Source organism: Nomascus leucogenys, chromosome 22a (assembly GCF_006542625.1).
Source record: "Nomascus leucogenys isolate Asia chromosome 22a, Asia_NLE_v1, whole genome shotgun sequence".
In the NCBI taxonomy this organism is placed as follows: domain Eukaryota; kingdom Metazoa; phylum Chordata; class Mammalia; order Primates; family Hylobatidae; genus Nomascus; species Nomascus leucogenys.
In genome coordinates, this window is record NC_044402.1 from 16,364,126 (window position 1) to 16,388,035 (window position 23,910).

The 23,910-nt window shown below is 47.8% G+C and overlaps 1 protein-coding gene and 1 long non-coding RNA gene across 6 annotated transcripts in view; one reads left to right on the forward strand and one right to left on the reverse strand.

Moving 5' to 3' along the window:
* Positions 1-23,910, forward strand: part of FOXN3 (forkhead box N3) — a 461,477-nt gene that overhangs the window by 191,263 nt on the left and 246,304 nt on the right. For 2 of the 5 annotated variants that reach the window (XM_030802813.1, XM_030802815.1), the window contains exons 1-2: positions 8,963-9,202; positions 13,675-14,231. In XM_030802813.1, the coding sequence (XP_030658673.1) occupies positions 13,689-14,231 (543 nt within the window). In that variant the 5' untranslated portion in view covers positions 8,963-9,202; positions 13,675-13,688. Of the gene's footprint in view, positions 1-8,839; positions 9,203-13,674; positions 14,232-23,910 lie in introns of those variants that run through there. The other 3 variants (XM_012498097.2, XM_030802814.1, XM_030802816.1) reach the window with 2 other exon arrangements.
* LOC115832351 lies at positions 6,288-8,772 on the reverse strand. Its single transcript, XR_004027822.1, has 2 exons — positions 8,276-8,772; positions 6,288-6,926 (listed from the first exon to the last, which is right to left on the reverse strand). It is a non-coding gene; the product is annotated as an uncharacterized LOC115832351 (long non-coding RNA).

Here is a 23,910-nt window from a genome sequence, read left to right on the forward strand (position 1 = left end):
TGATGAAAGTGTTGTAAGTGGAGGCTCACAGGAACGTAACCTCATATTTCCCCTAGGAGCAATGATTCAGGATTTGTTAATTCAGTGTTTGTGGCACTTTATAGAACACAACTACTATGAATAGAAATAATCAGCTGTAGGCTGGGCGCGGTGGCTCACACCTATAATCCCAGCACTTTGGGAGGCCAAGGTAGGTAGGACACCTGAGGTCAGGAGTTCGAGACCAGCCTGGCCAACATGGTCAACCCCGTGTCTATTAAAAAAAAAAATTAGCCAGGCATGGTGGCACAAGCCTGTAATCCCAGCTACTCAGGTGGCTGAGTCAGGAGAATCACTTGAACCCAGGAGGCAGAGGTTGCGGTGAGCCGACATTGAGCCACTGCACTCCAGCCTGGGCAACAGAGCAGGACTCTGTCTCAAAAACAAAACAAAACAGGCCGGGCGCAGTGGCTCACACCTGTAAGCCCAGCACTTTGGGAGGCCAAGGTGGGTGGATCACGAGGTCAGGAGTTCAAGACCAGCCTGGCCAACATGGTAAAACCCTGTCTCTACTGAAAATACAAAAAATAGCTGGGTATGGTGGCATGTGCCTGTAATCCCAGCTACTTGGGAGGCTGAGGCAGGAGAATTGCTTGAACCGGGACCCAGGAGGCAGAGGTAGCAGTGAGCCAAGATTGCGCCACTGCACTCCAGCCTGGGCTACAGAGTGACACTCTGTCTCAAAAAAAAAAAAAAAAAAAAAAAACACACACACACACACACACAACAAAAGAAGTCAGCTGTAGATAAAATGAGTTCAAGAACTCAGAGAGGTGATCTCCTCTTGTGTCAGATAAGCATCACGAATATCCCTGGGGCAGGAGAAGCATTAGTAGCTCTGGTCATTGGGGTAACTCAGCTGGGCACAGATTTTCTATCAGATCTGAAAAATAAAAATAACTTGTAATCACATTTAGTGGCATGATCACGGCTTACTGTAGCCTCAACCTCCAGGGCTCAAGTGAACCTCCTACCTTAGCCTCCTGAGTAGCTGGGACTATAGGCACATGCTACCATGCCTGCCTAATTTTTCTATTTTTTTGGTAGAGTCATAGGTCTCCCTAGGTTGTCAGGCTGGTCTCGAACTTCTAGGCTCAAGCAATCCCCAGCCTCAACCTCCCAAAGTGTTAAGATTATAGGTGTGAGCCACCGCACCTGCCTTCCCCCACAAATTCTTAATTCAAGAGTATTTTGAACTCTTGAATCTTGGAGCCTACATAAGAGTTTGTAGAGAAAGTTTGATATTCAAAACCTATAAACCAAAAGACTTCCCACGGCCAGACAATAGACCTCATAACACAGGATATAATGTTTGTTGTACTTAGCAATTCTCCTGTTTGCTCAGAGCACCAGGCTTTTCAGAAGGGGATCGTTTTGTCCCTCCTGATTGAAAAGATCACAAAATGCTTTAATTTTGTGAAACGCTTTGCCAACATACTCATTTTCCCCTAAACTCTTACTTTATGAAATGTTTGCAAATTGTTTCACACGTACAGTCTCTGAGAATGTGAAAATGATTCAGAAAAGGGAAAGCCTCACTTAAAACTACTGGAAAATGCAAATGAAAGGGAACAAAGGGAACATGGCCCCACTGTGCCCCATAGAATGTGATAATATGCCTCTAGCCTCTTATTTCGGCAATTTCCCAGTTTTTGTGATTTTAAACAACGTCCCAGCAAAATCCTCCTAAATACATTGTTGCTTCCTTCAGTTAATTTATTCAATACATATTGTCTTCTGCCAGGCATAAATGCCAGGTGTGCACTGCGGAATCTAATAGGCTGGAGTCCTGCTTTCCTGGGATTTATTGCCTCTTCCCAGTAGTCAGTCTGGTGGGGAAGTTAACTCTCTTATTATAGGATCTCCCAAGGATAAATTCCTACAAGTTGGAAATTTAGGATCAGTGGCTGTCCATGCGCACTGAAATTTTAATTCGTTTTGCGACTGTCCTCTTGAAAAGTTATACCACTTCCCACTCGTGCCTTCAACCAACATTGGCATGGTTAGTTAAGTCTCTGCCATTCTGATAGACGAAATGAGACATCACAATTGCTTTAATTTGCATTTCTTTGATTTTTACAGTTTGAGCATCTTTTCATGGGGATAGTCTCACTTTTGTTTCTCTTTTTGTGAATTTGCCCCTTTTCTTATTAGAGTGATAATTTTTTTCTCATTGAGTTGTAAGATTTATAAATTAAAAATATTAACCCTGTTTCATCTGCATGGCCAACGTTTCCTCGTTTGTTTTTAAATTTTATTTATGACCCCTGATTTTACACACAATTCTAAATAGGTATGCAGTCTGTCAAGATTTTCACTTTGATTTGTTGGCTTAACAAAAATAGTGTTCACTAAGTGCCAGAGCCCTGTTTTATGTTCCTTACAAAGATTAATTTATTTAATCTTCACAACAGTCCTATGAAGTGAAAACTAGGTAGGTAGATAGAAGTTAAGAACCTTGACTAAGGTTAACCTGCTAGTAAGTGGTTAAGGTCAGAGTACGAACCTAGTCTGTGTCTAACCACTGTGTCTCCCCACTACTGGTCTTGGTATTAGACTCTGTGTGTGTGTTTGCTTATTTGTGGTTGCTTTATAAATGCTCACAGACCTACTCCTCCCTGAGGGCAGGTGCCATGTCTTCTGTTTCTCCTGGCCTCTTCCCAGTCCCCTCCACTCTTGACTGGGCATAGAAGAGCTAGATGCTTACTTGTTGACGGAATTAATTGAGTAAATCTGGATTCTAGATCATCGGCTCACACTTGCGTTTATGCTCAAAGAGGAGTTGACAGGTTCTATATTTCCATTTTGCCTCCAGCAGGCGGCTTGACAAGCTCAGGTTTGGCGAGGGCACCTGAGCTGATGAACTTCACCCTATCAGTTCAGCTGTACTTTCCCTCACCACACACCCCCCTTCCCTCTTAAAGTAAGCCTGGCTCCATTCCCTGCTGGAGAAATTCTAATAAGCCCTTTCCCAGGCTCCACCCTTCAGAATCTGTCAAGTAAACAGCAAGAAGGCACAAAAGGAAAATCCCAAGAGACGGTGACCAGAAAGTTCAAATGATGTTTGACCGAGACTTTACACACACCAAGATGTTAAGGGTCTTCCAGCCGAAGGGCGCTGTCTCTTTTCCACAGCGGGAAAGTGAAGAGTTTTTCTACTCTTACAAACAGCGTTCCCAGACCTTATCTCAAAGAGACTCTTAGTCAACCCATGATTAAGGACTTATCTTTGAACATAATCTCCCCCTCTCTTCTCATATTCAGTCATTTGACAAATCCTCTTGGTTCTTCCTTTGAAGACTGTCTTGCGTTCATTTGTTCCAGTCTCACTGACTCTTCTCTGATTCACTAGGTCTCGAAGTGGGTCCACAGACCAGCAGCCTCACCTGGGAGCTTGTGAGAGATTCAGATCCTCAGGCTCAGCCCACACCTCCCCAACCAGAAACTCTGGGGGTGGGGCCTGCAGTTTGTGTTTTAACAAGCCCTTCAGGGTAATTCCAATGCATACTCAAGTTTGAGAACCACTGCTCCAATGGACGCCCTCCCCAACCCCCTTATAATATTATAAATGTAATGGGCCAGGTGTGGTGACTTATGCCTGTAATCCCAGCACTTTGGGAGGCTGAAGCAGGAAGATTGCTTGAGACCAGGAGTTTGAGACCAGCCTGGGCAAAATAGTGAGACCCCATCTCTACACAAAATCAGCCTGGCATGGTGGCATGCGCCTGTAGTCCTGGCTACTTGGAGGCTGAGGAAAGAGGATTGTTTGAGTCTAGGAGTTCGAGGCTGCAGTGAGTTATGATTGCACCACTGTGCACCAGCTTGGATGACAGAGCCAGACTCTGTCAAATAAAGTAACGTATATATGTATGTATATATGTAATGGGTGTTTATTGTAGACCATTTGAAAAATATTGGGGCCCGGCGCGGTGGCTCGCGCCTGTAATCCCAGCACCTTGGGAGGCCGAGGTGGGCAGATCACCTGAGGTTGGGTGCTCGAGACCAGCCTGACCAACATGGAGAAACCCCGTCTCTACTAAAAAAATACAAAAATTAGCCGTGCGTGGTGGTGCATGCCTGTAATCCCAGCTACTTGGGAGGCTGAAGCAGGAGAATTGCTTGAACCCGGGAGGGAGAGGCTGCAGTGAGCCAAGATCGTGCCACTGCACTCCAGCCTGACCAATAAAAGCGAAACTCTGTCTCAAAAAAAAAAAAAAAAAAAAAATCTTTCCCTGGGTGGAAACACCGTAAACCAATTGCCCACACGGACAATTGCACGATTTCACATGAATTCTCAGCAATATGTTTGGCCGGGTGTGGTGGCTTACACCTGTAATCCCAGCACTTTGGGAGGCCGAGGTGGGCAGATCACCTGAGGTCAGGAGTTCGAGACCAGCCTGACCAACATGGAGAAACCCCGTCTCTACTAAAAATATGAAATTAGCCAGGTGTGGTGATGCATGCCTGTAATCCCAGCTACTCGGGAGGCTGGGGCAGGAGAATCCCTTGGACCTGGGAGGTGGAGGTTGCGGTGAGCCGAGATTGTGCCATTGCACTCCAGCCTGGGCAACAAGAGCAAAACTTTTTTTTTTTTTTGAGATGGAGTCTTTCTCTGTCCTCTAGGCTGGAGTGCAGTGGCGTGATCTCAGCTCACCGCAACCTCCACCTCCTGGGTTCACGCCATTCTCCTGCCTCAGCCTCCCGAGTAGCTGGGACTACAGGCGCCTGCCAACACGCCCGGCTAATTTTTTGTATTTTTAGTAGAGACGGGGTTTCACCGTGTTAGCCAGGATGGTCTTGATCTCCTGACCTCGTGATCCGCCCGCCTTGGCCTCCCAAAGTGCTGGGATTACAGACTTGAGCCACCGTGCCCGGCCAAGAGCAAAACTCTTGTCTCAAAAAAAAAAAAAAAAAAAAAAGGAGAAGTATGAAAGAAGCACACAAAAAAGAAGTATCCCATAACTCTAACATTCAGAAGGAACCACTATTTTAGCCTTTTTTTCCCCAATTTTTTTTTATTTAAAGTCTTCTGTTTTGCATGAATTACTGCAATGATTTCTGAGTTGTTCTGCTGGTTTTTGATCTTCCAGTTTCTCCCTTCCTCTCCCGAAATTCATCTTGGAACCACCATCCCCATTTATCTTTTTCTTTTTTAATTCATATCTCTGATAGTACAACTTCTGGGCTCAAAAATATTCAGTGAGCCACCTTTGCCCTCTGACCTTAACACATATAAATTGCTCACCGTGCTATTCAAGGAGTTTGGTGATATGATGCTTGCACTCTTACCCACTAATCTGTGTGCTCTGTAGGGACAAAGACCGTCTATCTGGCAGCTAACACAATGCCATGCACTTGGTAGGCACTCAGCAAATATTTGTTCAGTGAATGAGCTCCTCTTCGACTACAATCACGTCAGATTTGGTAATTCTGTGCCATCGACTTCTCTTGGAACAGCAGTTTGTAAGCAGAATCATCCCCTTGTGCTTTCTCAAAATGCACATATCCAGGCACCATCCTAGAAGACTCTAGTTGGTTAGGTGTGGCTTCTGGATGGTTCCGATGGTCATCCCCAGGTGAGAAGCTCAGGTCAAGAACACCCCTTCCCCATTTCCACAGGTTAAACACCATCCCACCTTTATTAGATATCCCACTTCCAAAGTCATCTCCCCTCCCTTTCCCAGATGTTTCACCATGTCCCTTGTCTCAGCTGTTAGCAGTAGGGAGGGGTGGGGGGGCCATGCGCGGAGGGGAGTCATGTGACTCAGGCTAGGCCAATCGCACTATTTCCCTGAGTAGTTAAACTATGTCATGGAAGGCTTGAGGCAGTTCAAAGGTGGAGGGTGCTAAAAGTCAGAAGGCCTCAGGGCTTGCTGCTGGCAGCCCTGTGTGGTCATCATTGAGCAGAGGAAGCCAACCTGCAAGGTAGAGAGTGGAGTCGACCTGTAGAGGGAAGCAGGAAAGGAATATGGTTCCGTGCAGCCCAGCAGTGTGTGCCTGCCCAGCCTCCCTGTGTTTCCTCTCAGGTATCCTTTGTACTGGAGTCTCTTTGCAGGATCCCTCCCCAGGAGACTGTCTTTCCAGGCCTGCCTCGGACTTTTCCCATTTTGGGCAGTCTCTCAGGTCTTCCCGACTGCACCTGCTCACCTACTCAGTTGTACTGCCTCAAGGGGGGCAAGGTATATCGGGTTTTATAATTAACTATTCCATAAATAGCCATGCTGCTCTAATAACCAATAGAGTGTGTGTGTAGGGGGATTAACGTTCTTGACCAGAGAAACATTTAGCAAAAGAATGCACAAAACATCAAGGGAGGGGCGCTCTTCTCCTTGGAGGAGGAACTGAGGCCCCATGCTGATGGGGGTAGATAAGCCTGGAATTGAGGACTTCCAGCTCCCAGATACTTATGTACTCTCCAGCCCATGCCCAGATGGTGCTGCAGAATGGTCCCATCAAGTCCTCAATCAGGAAATAAGTGTTTCTCAAAGTGATTTCTAGGGCACATATACGATTCAGCTGTTCAATGTGTTTGTAAAACAGTGTAGACAAGACAATGGTTTAGACAATTCAGCTTGCTTATTTGTGACTTCTCAGGATCTAAGACGTAAGGGTCCTTTCTGAAAGTTCATGAGGGGAATTGTGAATGGGGTTGTTCCTAAACAAATTTGGCCCCTGCACCCTAGGTCAGGAAGCAAGTCCCAGAGCTGAGGTTCTATGGAATTAGAAGGTGGAAAAGGCCACATTAAGCCCTCCTTTGGCTTTCAGCATTTTTTCCCCCATTTCAGATAGACAGACAGACAGACATGTGTCCCCTGCTGTCCACATCAGGCAGGGCTGGTCCACCACTTCCTCTTCAGGGTGACGCCTTCTCACATCTCTTGCTGCAACTGTAATGGGAGAGAGAAATTAAGAAATATGTTTGAGAATGCAAGAAGCAAAAACACACATGGAATGACATATTCCATGTAGAATCACCTTTGGCTCACATCCCCTCTTTTTGAACTCTGAGAAAGCAGGAGGGGCCTGGGGTGGGTGAAAATAAGGTGCCACCTCTATATAAAGAGATTTCTGGCTATTGTGTGAGTGTAGTTGGGGGACTTGGGCGGGGGGTGGGGGCTGGGGATGGAAGAGGAAGATGTAAGGGGGCGATTTCATCCTCTCTAGGCCAGCAAGGGCTTGGACAAAGGTCTCTGGCCTTGGTTCCTCTGGCGGAGAATAAGCACCCTCAACTGACATGCTGATGGAGGGGCAGGCCCTGCATTAAGCGGGAGCTACAGGAGAGTAGGGTACACATTGTCTCATCCTGGCTTTGTTACCACTTCTAACCCTGAGAATCTCTGGCGTGAGACTTAAGAGATCATCTGACTTGTCTCTGCCACCTTGTGCCTTTTGCTTAGTGACTTTGGGTAGGTCGCATCAAGTGCTCTGTAATCAAAGGGGTGGGGCTGGATGACCTCAGGCTACCCCTGGGCTTCCACCTCAGAATTGTCTCCTGATGGGGAGATGCCACACTACTTGGAAGTAGTTAGGTCTCCGGTGAGTCTGAAAGGCACATCTTTGCTGAAGACTTGTCCCCTGCCCTCTTGAACCTTTGTGAGGGGGAATAACTCTCAGATGGGGGAGTCTATTTTTTGAGATAGAAAAAATTTTCAGAAGCCTAACTGGTGTTGCCTTTAGTCCCTCCTTTTGGCTAGGTTTAAAAGTACTGCGTGCTAGAAAGCTTTCTCCAGGTCTACTCGCTGTTTTTTCTGTAGTTTTCAGACCGTTCACGATGTCCTGTCCACTGGCTCAGGAGGGGGTGGCAGGAAGGGTGCCCTGGGCTTCTCCTCTGTAGAGGAACCAACCGATTTGGCTACCTGGGAGTAACGTGCAATCACATTTTTATTTTTGTCACCACCAGGGTGTCCTGTTGGACTCTCTCCTCTCATCCTCTCCCAAGGCGGCTGGTTGGTGTGGCTTTAGCAGTGGGTGCTATTATTTGGAGATGCCTACAGACTTAAGTGGTGGCTGCACCATTTCGCAGGATGGCTTGCGAATTGTCAGTCTGGTTCCTGAGAGCTCAAACTGAGATGGAAATGAGACCTGTTTTCGCTCTAGGCCGGCCGGGGCGTTCCGCACAACCCACTTGACAGGCTCCACTGGCATGGCCTTTAGGATGTGCCTCTTGTCTTGTAATGGCCACCGGCCCTCCCTCGGGAGACACGCGGCCACCTGGGTGGGACGCTGCGGTGCTTACCTCCGGGACCCGAGGTGGTCGCTGGGAGAGGGCTCGGAAGGCCCTGGGGGTCCTATCAGGACGCAGCACTGGGGAGACGTGGAATCTCCTCTTCTCACCCCCACAAGCCTCGCCCGCATCGTAATTCTTTTTATTTTTACTTTCGAGCCATGTAAGGCATGCAGATGGGGTAGGAGCGTTCCCGCGACACGTTGCCAGCAGCGCAGCGCCGGCCCGCTCGTGTGGCCGGAGCCCGGGGAGGGGACAGGGCACGCGCCGCCTGCCCCACCTGCCCCACCGCCCACGGTCGCGGCCGCCCCGGGTCGCGGGACCCGCGCCGGTCACCCCCGCCCCACGGGGCCCAAGAGGCGAGGCCGCGCGGCCCAGCCCCGGCCTCGGCCCTGGCTGAGTCCTGGGGCGCGCGGGGGGCGCGGGGCAGGGTCCGCCCCGGCGGGTCCGTGCCCCGCGCCCCAGGCCGCTGGCGGCCAGGCCCACGTTTTCCCTTTCTCCGGCTCCCTCCGCCCTCCGCTCTGTCCCTCCCTCCGCCCTCCTCCCTCCCCGCGCTTCCCCTCCTCCTGCCTGGTCATGTGTCGCCTTTTTTTGTTTGCAGTGGAAACAATTTCTCGCCGCTCGGCGCGCCCCGGCCCGACGCGCCGCGGCGGAGGCGAGCGGGAGGCGGGACGGGGCGGGGAGAGCGGCGGGGCCGGCGGGAGGACGCGCGGCGCGCCCGGCGGACGCCGCAGGTCCCATGCCGCGCCGCGACCCCCGCGCCCCTGCCGCCCGCGCCCGCGGCCGCCCCCCGCCGCCCGCCGCCCCGGGCTCGCCGCGCCGCGCCCGCGCGTCCTTAGCGGGGCCACCGAGCGATGCCCGCCGGGCGCCCGCGAAAGTTTGTCGGCTCCTGCTGAAGGGCAGCGGCGCCCCCGCACCCCCGTGCCCCGCTCCGGCCAGGTGAGTTTGAGCTCCGCTCCTGCCCGCTCCCGCGTGTGCTCGGGGGGCACCCGGGGCGGGAGGCGCGTCCGAGACGGTCCTGGAGACTACCTCGCCGCTCTCGGAAGACGAGCGACCCCGCAGGTCCTGGGGGGAGGGTCGGGTGGGGGGCCCGGGAGCCCCCGAGCCGGGAAGTTGCCGGGTCCGAAGAGTTTCCTGCCCCGACGTGCGTGCTGCTTCCCGGTGCCTCGGTTTCCGAAAAGACGCCCGCAAGGAACAGAGTTGGTATTGTCTGCGGAGGACGGGGTCCCCGCCGTTCCGGGCCAGGGAGGGGGTTCCGATCAAGTGGAGACCCCAAGATGAGAAACAGGCTCCTAACAAAGATCCCCCTCGGCCAAACTGTGCAGACTTGGCACAGGCAACGAACGTCTCTCTGGAGACCCCCGAGGCCCGACCCCCCTCATCCCGGCCCTCTTTGAAACCCTCCTTGGGCCCTGGATAAGTTAGGGGACGGCGGGCTTTTATTGATTTGTTTTCGAGGCTCGCCGCGGTGCGGCCAATAAAAGGTTTATGACATCTGACCGGCAGTGAAGGTATGCGAGCTCCCAATTGCGCTGTATACGGGGAGAAGAGCAGTTTCCCCGTTGCCCGGCAACGCCGCTGATTGACGCGGGGTGCAGCCAATCGCCACTCCCGCAGGTCCCCTTGAAATGTTTTTGACAAGTACAGTAGACGAGAGTGAAGCTCGTGCGTGCGCGCGCGCGCGTGCTGGGTTGGGGGGGTGACCCGACCCCCCAAACTCGCGACTGCTCCGCTCTGGGAGAATTTCTTAACTTTTTAAAGTTCGCATCGAACATCTGTTCAGAGCTGGGCCAGTAATGTCTTTGTCAGTTATTTGGAGACCTTCTGTTTACTAGGCGAGAAACTAAGCTTTCTTGCCGCATTTTCTCCGTTAAAAAATAAAAAGGGTAACAAAACACAGCAAGTCATAAAAAAAACAAAAGAGAGAGAGAGTGTGTGTGTGTGTGTAGAGAAGAGTTGTAAGGAGGTCACCAGTGAATAACTATTTGCGTATCTGGTGGAGCAGCCTTGTTGGCAGCAGATTAAAAATGTTTGCTTAACTGCAACTCACATGATCCAGATTCTTTTTTTTTTTTTTTTTCCCTCTGAAACAGGGGGAAAAAAAGATTTGGCGAAATCTGTAGTTAGAGTATAATAATGGAAAACTCCTCGGCTGTGGTTTCTGGGAACTGTTTTTTTTTTTGGTTGTTGTTTTGTTTTGTTTTTACATGGAACTGTAGTGATCAGCAGCTCTTCACCCTGTTGGTATAAAATGCGGGATTTATAGGGATGCAGTGAGCGGTTGGAGAGTACGGGGTCCCAGCACGAAGCGCACACATGATCCAAGGGTACTGAACTCCCATAACCCTCTCTTCGTGACAATGCCACTTTTTCTCCTAAAACCATATTGCTGGCAGTGTTTGTTTAAAACAAAAGGAAACATGGAGAATAGCGTGTTAGTTCCTCTGGGAAGCTACTGACAAATAAGCAAATTAAAAAGAAAGAGAGCAGCATGTTGTCATAGCAACAGTGCAATTAAATTACTTTACTGTCAGCCATGATATAATTTTCCTGTTTGGAAGCTCAGGAGACATAAAACTTTCATTTAGAGCTAAAGTTGACTTCAGTGCCTGGGTAGTTCTCTTTTATACTCTACCGTGGGCATATGCTGGTCATCAGAAAATTTTCTGATGGGATCTGAGGAAACTTTAAGAAAGACAAGTGGTGCTATAATTCGTTCATAAAGAAGTTAAAAGCAGGATCAGACCAGACTCTCTTGTATCCCCAAGCCAAAAGATGCTAGCTTGTTTTTTTTGTCTGAAATGTGTCAGGGTAACCTCCTTATTTGACAGAAAGAAATATTCCCTGTGAGTGAACCCGAGACGTCTGGAGCATCCTGCCTGGTCTGTACTGCAATGCCTCATGAAGTTTTCTCTCCTTAAGAGTTGGGCATCTTGGCCAGGCACGGTGGCTCACGCCTGTAATCCCAGCACTTTGGGAGGCCGAGGCGGGTGGATCATGAGATCAAGAGATTGAGACCATCCTGGCCAACATGGTGAAACCCCATCTTACTAAAAATACAAAAATTAGCCAGTCATGGTGGCACACGCCTGTAGTCCCAGCTACTTGGGAGGCTGAGGCAGGAGAATCGCTTGAACCTGGGAGGCAGAGGTTGCAGTGAGCAGAGACTGTGCCACTGCACTCCAGCCTGGGCAACAGAGTGAGACTCTGTCTCAAGAAAAAAAAAAAAAAAAACCGGTTGGGCCTTTCACGACAGCTCCCCCTTAGGCCTTGCGTCTAGCAGGTTCTACCTTTTGGAAGAGGGAAGATACTATAATTCACCGGCCCCCTTGGCTGGTTGGTTAGTGCCCAGGATTATGATTATGCCTTCTAGAATTCCCTGATAGAGCTTCCCCAGCTGAAGTGGCAGTTGTGGTGTTAATGAACATTTAAGAGATATAGAAGGATCATGTCTTTGCCTTTTTTATTTTATTTATTTATTTTTTTGAGACAGGGTCTCCCTCTGCTGCCCAGGCTGGAGTGCAGTGAGCCTCAACCTTCTGGGCTCAAGTGATCCTCCCACCTCAGCCTCCAAAGTAGCTGGGACTACAGGCACACACCACACACCCAGTGAATTTTTGTATTTTTTTTGGTGGAGATGGCGTTTTACCATGTTGGACAGGCTGGTCTTGAACTTCTGAGCTCAAGGGATCCTCCTGCCTCAGACTCCCAAAGTGGTGGGATTACAAGCATGAGCTACCATGCCTGGCCTATGTCTTTGCTTTTAAATATGTTCATTCATCCCTCCTCGTCCTCCTCCTCCACCATCCCTCCTCCTCCTCCTCCCCCTCCTGCTTCTTCCTCCTTCCTCCCCTTGCCCTGCCCTGCCCTGCCCTCCCTTCCCTTCCCTTGCCCTCCCCTCCCCTCCTCTCCCCTCCCTTCCCTTCCCCTTCTCTTTCCCTTCCTTCTTTCCCTTCCCTTCTTCTTTCCCTTCCTCCTTCCCTTCTTCCTTCCTTCCCTTCTCCTTCCCTTCCTTCTTTCCCTTCCCTTCTTCTTTCCCTTCCTCCTTCCCTTCTTCCTTCCCTTCCCTTCTCCCTTCCCTTCCCTTCTCCCTTCCCTTCTCCCTTCCCTTCCCTTCTCCTTCCCTTCCCTTCTTCCTTCCCTTCCTTTCTCCCTTCCCTTCCCTTCCCTTCCCCTTCCTTTCCCCCTTCTCTTCCGTTCCCTTCTGTTCTCTTCCCCCTTCTATTCCATTCCCTTCCCTTCCCTTCTTCCTTCCCTTCTTGAAAACTGTTGAGACAGGATCTTGGTCTTTTGCTCAGGCTGGAGTGCAGTGGTACAGTCATGGCCCACTGCAGCCTCAGCTTCTTGGGTTCAAGCAGTCCTCCCACCCAGCCTCCCAAGTAGCTGGGACTACAGGCACATGCCACCATGCTCGGCTAATTTTTGTATTTTTCATAGAGATGGGGTTTTGCCATGTTGCCGGGGCTGGTCTCGAACCCCTGGGCTCAAGTGATCCTCCTGCCTCAGCCTCCCAAAGTGGTGAGATTATAGGCATGAGCTACCATGCCCAGCCTGTTCATTTGTTTTCTAGGTAGATGCTTGATTTTCTTACTGGTTGTTTGTGGGGGGAATTAAAACCTAACACTCTTAAACCAAGCATATTGTTTTAGTGCTACAGAGAGTGGGAGACCTTTTTGGTTATCTTTACTGTTCTTTCTGTGTTGCGTCGGGTTCTGGAGGGTTGAACATGCTTTGTGTCTGTAGGGGTCATTCCGTTTGTAAACGTACCACCTTTTCGTTTTCTTTTCTCATCAGATGTTATTTTACTCTGTGTTCTAGGTCATTGATAAAAATGGGGATGGTGGTGGGGTCAGGGTGGAGGGATAGAATTCTATGGCATGTTTTGTTGAATTGAATTGAATTTGCTGTCTTGAAACTGGCAGTTGCTCTCTTGACTTTTTACCAGTTCTAATTTCAGTTAATGGCTTATCTTACATTCCCATGTATTCTGTGTGGTACCTGAAGTTACTTGCTTTTCTTCTGTTCTGGAAGAAAAAGTAATTCACAATAAAATTTAACGTACTTTAAAACTGGTCTCCTGGTCTCAAGCAATCGTCCCACCTCTGCCTCCCAAAGTGCTGGGATTACAGGCGTGAACCACCGTGCCTGGCCGCTGTTATTGGTCTTATTTTATTTAAGGGGCATCAGGTCACCTTGCTATATGAAGGCGGGCTGATTTGTCTCATCAGCCTGTCTCTCTGTGGTCGAATTGTGGGATTGTGTTGCTCAGTGTGGGAGTCACAAGGTGGTATTCCTGTGTAGCAGGGGTTCCATAGAGGCGGCAGTGGGAGGCAGCAGAATCAGAGGGGTACAGTCTGCCTTTCTGTTTTGGGCCTCACCAGCTCATCATTTCTTTGTGATGTCTTTACTAGGAGCCTTCACGTAAATGGGTCCAGTCATGCCTCCCAGTAAGAAGCCAGAAAGCTCAGGAATTAGTGTCTCCAGTGGACTGAGTCAGTGTTACCGGGGCAGCGGTTTCTCCAAGGCCCTTCAGGAAGACGATGACCTCGACTTTTCTCTGCCTGACATCCGATTAGAAGAGGGGGCCATGGAAGATGAAGAGCTGACCAACCTGAACTGGCTGCACGAGAGCAAGAACTTGCTGAAGAGCTTTGGGGAGTCGGTCCTCAGGAGTGTCAGCCCCGTCCAGGACCTGGACGATGACACCCCCCCGTCCCCTGCCCACTCTGACATGCCCTACGATGCCAGGCAGAACCCCAACTGCAAACCCCCTTACTCCTTCAGCTGCCTCATATTTATGGCTATCGAGGACTCTCCAACCAAGCGCCTGCCAGTGAAGGATATCTACAACTGGATCTTGGAACATTTTCCGTATTTTGCAAATGCACCTACTGGGTGGAAAAACTCAGTGAGACACAATTTGTCATTGAATAAGTGTTTTAAGAAAGTGGACAAAGAGAGGAGTCAGGTAAGCCTCTGTGTCTGGAACCCAAGGTTTTTTTTTTTTTAATTTAAAATTTTTCTCTATTAAAAATGAATTTCTATTCACCACATTGAAGTAGCAGTTGTATGTGGGTTTTATTCTATTTAATTCATTTAGATAATTTTAAAGAATTTCCTTTCCCTAAGCCTATTAGTTATGTACTGTTTATTAGCATTTGTACTATTTGAGGGTTTCCCACTGACAGGGTTTCCATAAAGATAAAACGGTGGTTTGCAGAATTGATTAGTTCTCAGTTATCATCCCTCAGTGTGGATGGGTCACTTTGGTTTTAGAGCCTTAACAAAGGTCAGTATTCCAAGGACAGCCATTAACCATGAAGTATATGTATTTCAGAAAAACTGCCACCGTGGGCTAGAGAAAAATGGTGTTTCTTTTTTTCCCTGAATATGAACTAGGAGAAGGGAAATTTCTCCAGTGTTCTGGAATAAGTGGACGGGGATGAACATTGGGAAGAGTCTTGTGATGAACATTGGGAAGAGACTTGAGTATACTTATGCTCCAAGACTAAACAGACATGAGTTGCCCAGGTGACTGTCATGAAATCTGGTGTCTGTATAAGTGACAACTTTGAAATTCCCAGCTCAGAGTGAGGGTCCCATTTGAGACTGACTTTAAAAAAGTTTAATATTGACTTTAAAGCAGAGGTCTCCAATGTTTTTGGCACTAGGGACCCATTTTGTGGAGAGCCAAGGGGGATGGTTTTGGTATGAAACTGTTCTACTTCAGATCATCAGTCATTAGATTCTCATAAGAAGCACGCAACCTAGATCTGTTGCATACACAGTTCACAGTAGGGTTTGTGCTCCTGTGAGAATCTAATGCCACCGCTGATCTGACAGGAGGTGGAGCTCAGGTGGCAATGCTCACTTCCTGCTGTGCAGCCCAGTTCCTAACAGGCCACTGATTGGTACACAGCCCTGGGTTGGGGACTCCTGCTTTAAAGCCATAGTTTGTACTTCATGGTCAGTGAAAAGAAGACAGTTTTAATAATTTGCTTTCTTTTTCTTTCTTTTTTCTTGTTCTTTTTTTTTTTTTGAGACCAGGGTCTTGCTCTGTCACCCAGGCTGGAGTGCAATGGTGTGATCACTGCCCACTGCAGCTTTGACCTCCTGGGCTCGAGTGATCCTCCCATCTCAGCCTTCGAACGAGCTGGGAGCACAGGTGTGTGCCACTACACCCTGCTAATTTTTATACTTTTTGTAGAGATGGTGTCTCACCATGCTGCCCAGGCTGGTCTCAAACTTCGGGGCTCAAGTGATTCAGCCACCTCGGCCTCCCAAAGTACTGGGATTACAGGCATGAGCCACCACGCCTGGCCTATTTTTGTTTTAAGGAACATAATAGTTTTAGGAGAAATTGGGCAACTGTTAAGAAGTGGAAAACAAAACTGATCTGACTTTGAGTGCTGAAAAGTAATGCAGCCTCAGTTAAGATAAATTGCCAGAGAAAGTTCCCTCCACTAAGTTTTCATGTGACTGTTTTCCCGCTTTGTATGTTGTGTTAATAATGCTGCTGTGTGCAGCTGGGGTTCTGGTTCTCCCTCTTTTTGAAGTTCAGGTTTGGGCGCAGGACCACTGTTGTGTGGGGTCAGTGGCTGTGCGGGGCTGGGGCCTTTAATTTCTTTCTCTCTGGCAACATGTCACCATTTCAAGTAGAATCTTGAGCCTGAGAATATTCTCCTTGTCTTTGGCAAGGGACAGTATGAATCAGGAAGTGGGCTAGCCATATTGCTCCTTGCTCAAATTGGACGTGTTTGTGTGCAAATGCTCTTCAATCGGTTTCTGTTTGAGATGGGGGCGGTGGGGACGCAGTGCTTGGGGAGGGGTGTTGCCTGGGAGGAAAGATGTGGGCACTAAGGAGAGATTTACTTTGATCACTGGTGCAAATGATGCCTGGATCGAGTGTGCAGATCTGAATATTCATAAGTTTCTGGGCCCCTCCTCCCCAGGTCCTTATTTTTGTGTAGCTGTAACCATCAAAGTATGCCCCTTTAATCAGGGAGAGGAGTTTCCATGACCATGAAGCTCTTTCTCCTTCCCTTCGTATCTCAGGTTGAGCATTTGGAGAGCCACCTCTGGACTTGGCTTTTTTTGAGTGCTTTAAGATTATTCTTTGAGCTTGGAGGACATTCATTGCTCCTCTGTAAAGAACCAAGTCTGTGGTTTTAAAGCTTCTGTATAGGTGGGTCTTTGTGGCAAGAAAGGGAAAGTCTTCAAAAGCAATTCCAGACTGAGAACGTGGAAAAGAAAGTGCTGCTCAGGTCCCCCAAAGCCACATGGCAGTGATAAAGCAACAAACAGGGCGTTTAGTTTGGTGTAAAATGAGTCTGCAAGTTCCTGCATGCCTGAATCTTCGTGTTTGACATAATGCCGGTGCACATAAAAGTAATTTAGCAAATGCACACTCTGAAATGTTAGAAAAGACCAACGCCAAAGCATGCAGCAAGACTTGGGAGCATTATTCATCAGTCAGCCTTGGAAGTGACAAGTGGGTGTTGGATGCCCTGTGTTGAGGCACACCGGGAGGAGCTGTTCTCCCCCGATGCGACCCCCCCCCCCCCCACCGGTGGATTCTGAGAGTCATGTTTTCCAGGGGTGAAGGTTGTCAATCCGGATAAATTCATGTATCACCTGTTGAAAGAGAATGGTTTTAAAGACTTGAGATTATTAATGTTATGAAACATTCAGTTCTGGCTTCCCAGCCATCCTGACCTGTATTGACATGTTTCTGATCAAATGCCAGTCAGTTTTGTGGTTGGGATTTTGTTCCCAGCATTTGTGATTCTATGAGAACAAAGCAAGAGGTGTGAGTTTTTCCACTTTTCTCCTCTTTCTTGGGTTCCCCCAGGCCAGCTGCTAGCTGCTGTGAGAGGTGCAGGCTCCCAGGTATGCTCAGGTACACCCAGGTCCTTCCAGGGCATTGACCTGGCCCAGTCACTTGGGGTTTGCTACTATGGCATTCTCCCTGATACTCTGCCCAGTGAAAGCTCCTTTAGCTCTATGGGTAAACTTGTTTTTTCCTGTGAGATTTTATTTGGCGGGAGCTCCCACACTGAAGTTGCCTTCAACACAGTGACTAAATGCACCTGAATGTTGGTGAGAAATACCTTAAATTGAACGGGAACATTGAAACCTTGCAATTTGTATGCAGTGAATTAGCTATTCCACTTTTAATTTTCTTCTGAAAGTGAAGAATACTGTTAGGCTTGACGTAGCAGTGAAAATGTGGAATCCTGTGTGATCCCTGTCCCTGAGGGCTTGGAACACATACCCTGCTGGACAACTGTTTGGCTGGGATGCTGGGGAGGGAACATACTAGATTACATCAGAGTCACCTGTGGCACTTAAAAAACAATTCCCAGCCGGGCACGGTGACTCAAACCTGTAATCCCAGCACTTTGGGAGGCCAAGGCGGGAGGATTGCTTGAGTGCAGGAGTTTGAGACCAGCCTGGGCAACATGGTGAAACCCTGTGTCTACAAAAAATACAAAAATAATTGGCTGAGCATGATGGCATACTCCTGTAGTCCCAGCTACTCGGGAGGCTGAGATGGAAGGATGGCGTGAGCCCGGGAGGTGGAGGTTGCAGTGAGCCGAGATACAGCCTAGGTGACAGAGCCAGACCCTGTCTCAAAAAAAAAAAAAAAAAAAAAAAAAAAAAATTCCCATTTTCTTTGGACCCTTTCTGGAGATTGTGATTCATTAGGTGTGAGGTGGGTTGGGGAAAATTGGTAGTTCTACTAAGCTTCCTAGGTGTTTCCAGCATGGAGCCAGGTTTGAGAATCCCTGAACTAGGTGCCCTCTTGAGGTCTTTCCAGTTGCTGAGATTTCATCAAGAGCATGTTCTCATGAATGAGTCAGTCAAGGCGAAAGAGACAGCTTGGCTTTCGTTTTATCTCTTAAAGGACTTCAAAAGATAAGAGTTTTATTTTTATGTTTGAATCACGGAAATTTTCAAACATACACAGAACTAGAATAGTGTAATGAGTTGATAAACCCCCATAACACACATCTCGATTCAGTAGTTGACAAAGGTTTGTCACACTTATTTATTCTTTTTTGTTGTCGCTATTTCTGAAGTTGTTTTTTTGATTTCTTGTTTTGAGACAGGGTTTCCCTCTGGTGACCAGGCTGGAGTGCAGTGGCATAATCATAGCTCACTGCAGCCTCAGACTCCCAGGCTCAAGCCTTAGCCTTAGCCTCCGAAGGTGGGACTACAAGTACATACCACCATGCCTGGCTAATTTTTGTGTGTGTGTGTATTTTTCATAGAAACGGGGTTTCGCCATGTTGCCCTGGCTGGTCCCAAATTCCAGGCCTCAAGCAGTCCTCCTGCCTCAGCCTCCCAAAGTGCTGTGGATTATAGGCATGAGTCACTGCACCCAGCCTTGCTGAAGTACTTTGAAGCAAATGACATTTACAATTCAGACATTTCAGTATACGTAAGAATAATTGACAATTTCTTACATAACAACCATGCTAAAGTCCCCCCTCACAAAATGAACCATTATTTGGTGTTGCCTAATACCAGGTCTATATTCAGATATTCCTGTTTACAAAATGTTTGTTTGAATTGGGGTCCAAATGTGGTTCCTGCAGTGCCTTTTGTGATGTTTCCTGTCTGTGTCAGTCTACAGCACTCCTATGCCCTCTTTCCTTTTTCATTCCCTTCCCTATTAAAAGAGACCCATGGCTTACACTATAGAGTACTTGCATTCTGTTTACTTCCTTGTGATTTCATGTAACTTGCTTCTCTCTCTCCATTTCCTGTCAAATGGAAGGAAGTACGAACGTCTGGGTCACATTCTGGATATATCACTTCCAGAAGCCTGGTCATCCCCCTCTTGGGGAAGCTGAGATTGAGCCATGGGTTCACATGAGGTCACTGTTCCCTACTGTATAAAGTTCCTCATTAGTTTTTTTTTTTTTTTTTTTTTTTTTTTTTCATTTCGTCTATGGATGATCTGTGCCTAAATCAATTAACGTAGAGTTTTAATGTCTGGGATTAAGTTTTACACTCCCTAAATACAGGTCTTACTTAGGAGTGTAAGATTAGCATGTACTAACCTCTCTGAGTACTTGTAAATGAGAAGTAGAATGCAGTTATTTTTTTCCAGATTGGATTATAAGGTATGTGTATATTTCTATTTCTGTGCCTTTTTTTTTTAACCTTTCTTCTTGCTACTTGAACAAAAAACATTGTCATCAAAGGGTTTATAAAGGAAACACTGTACAAAAGTATGTTTATTATATCCAGAGCTGAGTGCTTTAAATACAATTTTAGCTTATAAATATAGGCATGCTTGCTTTGTGCTTTCCATATGCAGTATCTGATTTCTTCCTCACTAAACCCTATGAAGTAGGTCCTATTATTTTCTTTCTTAAAATAGATGATGAGTTAAGCTCTGAGTGGTTAAGTAACTTGCTAGAAGTTGCACAGCTAGTAAGTGCAGAACGTACTAGGAACCTAATTGGAAGGAACCTAATTCCTTCCAACTCTTTTTTTAAAAAATTATTTCTTTAATTTATTTTTGAGACAGGGTCTCTCTGTCACACAGGCTGGAGTACACTGGCATGATCATAGCTCACTGCACCCTTGAACTCCTGGGCTCAAGTGATCCTCCTGCCTCAGCCTCCCAAGTAGCTGAGAATACAGGTGCATGCCACCACATCCAGCTAATTTTAAGATTTTTTTTTTTTTTTTTGGTAAGGCTGGGCATTATGGCTCATACCTGTAATTCCAGCACTTTGGGAGGCCGAGGCAGGCAAATGACTTGAGCCCAGGAGTTTGAGACCAGCCAAGGCAACATGATGAAACTGCATCTCTGCAAAAGATAAAAAAATTAGCTGGGCATTGTGGCACGCACCTGTAGTCCGGCTACTCAGGAAGCTGAGTTGGGAAGATGGCTTGGTGACAGAGCTAGATCCTGTCTCCAAAAATAATATATTTTTAGTAAAGATGGGGTCTTGCCATGTCGCCCAGGCTGGTCTTGAACTCCTGTCCTCAAGCAATCCTCCCAGTTGTGAGCCACCATGCTTGGCCCGATTCCCTCCAATTCTGAAGGGCATGTGCTTACCCCTGGTGCTTGCCTAGGCCTTCTCAGTATAGCAGACATTGTAGATGATCTCTCTGTGCTTCCTTTAAATATCCTATGAATATGGGTTATAGGGGATTGAAATAACCCAAATAAACCCAGAATTAACTCTGGGGGCACATGATAGACAAAGGCAAATACAGAGTATATTTTTGTATTGTTGAGATGGGGCTCAGTTGTCAGCACATGTAAAGTTCTTGCGTCTGCACAGAACACACAACTGCCTGCTCAGCTTCTGGTTTCCAGGCTCCATCCTGAGCCCCCTGCCTTACAGGACCCCTTCAGTGGCATCAGAGCCAAGCGCAGAAGCTTTTCTCCCTGCATGTATGTACACTGTTGATACAAATTGTCCCTCTAATTTGCTGTTCTCTTCATGTTTGCTCTCAGTAGATGAGATTCTTTTTCAAAGGCAGTTTTGAAAATGAGGTTGCACCCAGGTGTGGTGGCTCACGTCTGTAATCCCACACTTTGGGAGGCCAAGACGGGGGCATCATTTGAGGCCAGAAGTTCAAGACCAGCCTGGCCATCATGGTGAAACCCTGTCTATACTAAAAATACAAAAAGTAGCCGGGCCTGGTGGCGGGCACCTGTAATCCCAGCTACTCAGGAGGCTGAGGCAGGAGAATTGCTTGAACCCGGGAGGCGGAGGTTGCAGTGAGTGAAGATCACGCCCCTACACTCCAGCCTGAGCAACAGAGTGAGACTCTGTCTCAAAAAGAAAAACAACAACAAAAAAACTGAGGTTGCACCTCTATGTGTCAGCACCCCACATGAGCAGTTGCTTCTAGTTTTCTCTTCTTGGTGTTGTGAATGCAGAATCAAGAGCATTTCCCCTTCCTGTGACACCAATCAACTTACCTGTCTCATTGATGGTCCTTTTAGGAGGAAGAGATGACTTATTATTTTTTTGGATAAATAATGCTCCTTGGAAGACAGTGTGGTCTGGTCCGGATGTGTAAATTCCTAAGAATTAGTATAATGTAGGGTGGGGTGGAACGTGTAATTTCGTAATGTGTGTGAGACTCCTCTGTGGTCTCTGGGTGAAGTGACAATCCTCTTCATCCTCGACCTGGGGCTGCCTTGCCCAGCGTCGGAAATGGCTCTGCCTGAAGACAGCCTCCTTCTCACCGGTGCCTACTGCCAGGCGGGCTGCTTTCTGCTGTCTGTGCTATAGGCTATGTCACCTCAGAAGGTTGAGAGTTTACCAGGGTCTCTGAGGGGCCAGAAATAAAAATACTCCCTTGTCACAGGCCCTGGAATAGGAAGCCATTCATACCAGCATCCTCTGTGATCCCAAGAAAGCGCAGCTCCCTGACCCATCCTGCCGATTTTATTTTATTTTATTTTTTTTTGAGACAGAGTCTCGCTCTGTCACCCAGGCTGGAGTGCAGTGGTGCAATCTCGGCTCACTGCAACCTCTGCCTCCCCGGGTTCAAGCGATTCTCCTGCTTCAGCCTCCTGAATAGCTGGGATTACAGGCGCGTGCCACCACGCCCAGCTAATTTTTGTATTTTTAGTAGAGACGGGGTGTTGGTCAGGCTGATCTCGAACTCCTGACCTTGTGATCTGCCTGCCTTGGCCTCCCAAAGTGCTGAGATTACAGCCGTGAGCCACTGTGCCCAGCCCCATCCTGCTGATTTGTTCCTTCCAGACTGTTCATTCCTACTTCTTCCAGTCATCAGGTGTCTTGGGTGGGGGCATATTTCCGTTGTCTTGCTCTGGCAAACTTTTCATTTGTCTGCTCATTCATTCATTTATTCAACAAACTTCCTAAACTACCTACTATACTAAGTGCTAAAAGAATACAGAATTGAAAGTACCATGGCCACTGCCTGTAAGACACTCATAGTCCAGTGAGCCCTCCCCTCAGAGTCTCGCTCTCGCTAGCGGAACTTCTCTAGCAGAAGCTCTTACTGCACTGCTGTATGGCCCTTTGTATTCTCTGTTTTCTGTCTCACATCGTTGCTTTTGTGGCCCTTCACGGATACACTACCTTTCTACTCCCCACAGTGACTTGGCCAGGAAGATGCCATTAACCTGGATAGGGGTCTGTCTGAGGCTGCTGGGAAAGCTTCTGGGCCCGAGGGCCCTATCAATGTATCTGTCCAGTATCTCCCCCTGTTTCCTATTGAGAAAATGTTGCACTCTGTTTGGTAGGGCTTTGTGGCACCTGGATAGGTCTACCAGATACTTCATTGATGTACTGCCTGTATATCCAACCAGCAAGAAATGGTTTTCAGAACCTTCCCCGTTGGGCTGGGATTTCCTTTTGAAATCATTTTGGCTGCAGGATAATTCTCTGCAGTAAATAACATAGGAAGTTAGCACTCTGACCTCCTATTTGAAAGTTATGAGTTTAGGCTGGGCATGGTGGCTCACGCCTGTAATCCTAGCACTTTGGGAAGCTGAGGTGGGGTGGATCACTTTGAGCCCAGGAGTTCGAGACCAGCCTAGGCAACATGGTGAAACCCTGTCTCTACAAAAAATACAGAGATTAATTGGGCGTGGTGGCATGCGCCTGTAGTCCCAGCTACTCTCCTGAGGCTGGAGAATCGCTTGAACCCGGGAGGTGGAGGCTACGGTGAGCCATGATCGCACCACTGCATTCCAGCCTGGGCGACAGAGTGAGACCACGTCTCCAACAACAACAAAAAGTTAAAAAAAAAAAAGTGTGATTTGATTCTTGCTTTTTGTACTCTTAGTAGTTTACATTCCAGGGAAGCAGGAAACATAATGCAAAATAAAAAAGAATAAGTTACCGTAAGTACTGGAAGTGTGCTGATCAGTGTGAGATTGGTATCATTCAAAGTTAGGCTGGCTTCCCTTTCCCAAAGAGGGGCACTGGGTAAGCTAAAAGACAGTGATGGGCGAGTTTTGAATATTCCTTATGTTCACTTGAATAAGCTGTTACAAAGCATTCTTCGGGTGTAGGAATGAGCATTAGACCTCCAAGGATGGATTGATCAGAAGGAGGCTTGAGTGTTTATTGTAGAAAACCAATTAACAATGATTTAAACAAGCTAGGGGCGTATTCCTCCATTACATGAAAGAAGTCTTGAGGAGCTAGACAGAGACGCACATTCCCTCTTCTCTGCTGTTCTTAGGGCATTGCGGATTTCCATGCTCAGTCTTCTCATGGTCCGAGATGGCATCAGCTAGCATGTTCCCATTTTAGGAAGCAAGAAGCAGAGTGCAGGGAAGGACAGGAGGGAGTCTTGCTGACTTCTGGTTTTAAGGGGCTTTTCCAGAAACCCCACCCTCTGCTTTGATCTTATTGGCTAGAGCCTGGTCACATGACTCCTAGCTGCAAGGAAGGCTGGGAAATGGACTCTTTTGCCTGATCCATTGGAACCCAAAATTAAATGTTGATTCTGTTGCCAAGCAAACTTGGAACTTTCTGCCACAAAGGTCTGGATGTTTAGGAGACAAATGTTACTGGACCCCAGGGATGTGTTGGAACAGCGTCAGAGGAAAGGACAGAGAGAGATGGTGGCTGGAATGTTATGTAAATAAGAATAGGGACTTGTTGGAGGAGCTAGGATGCTAAATG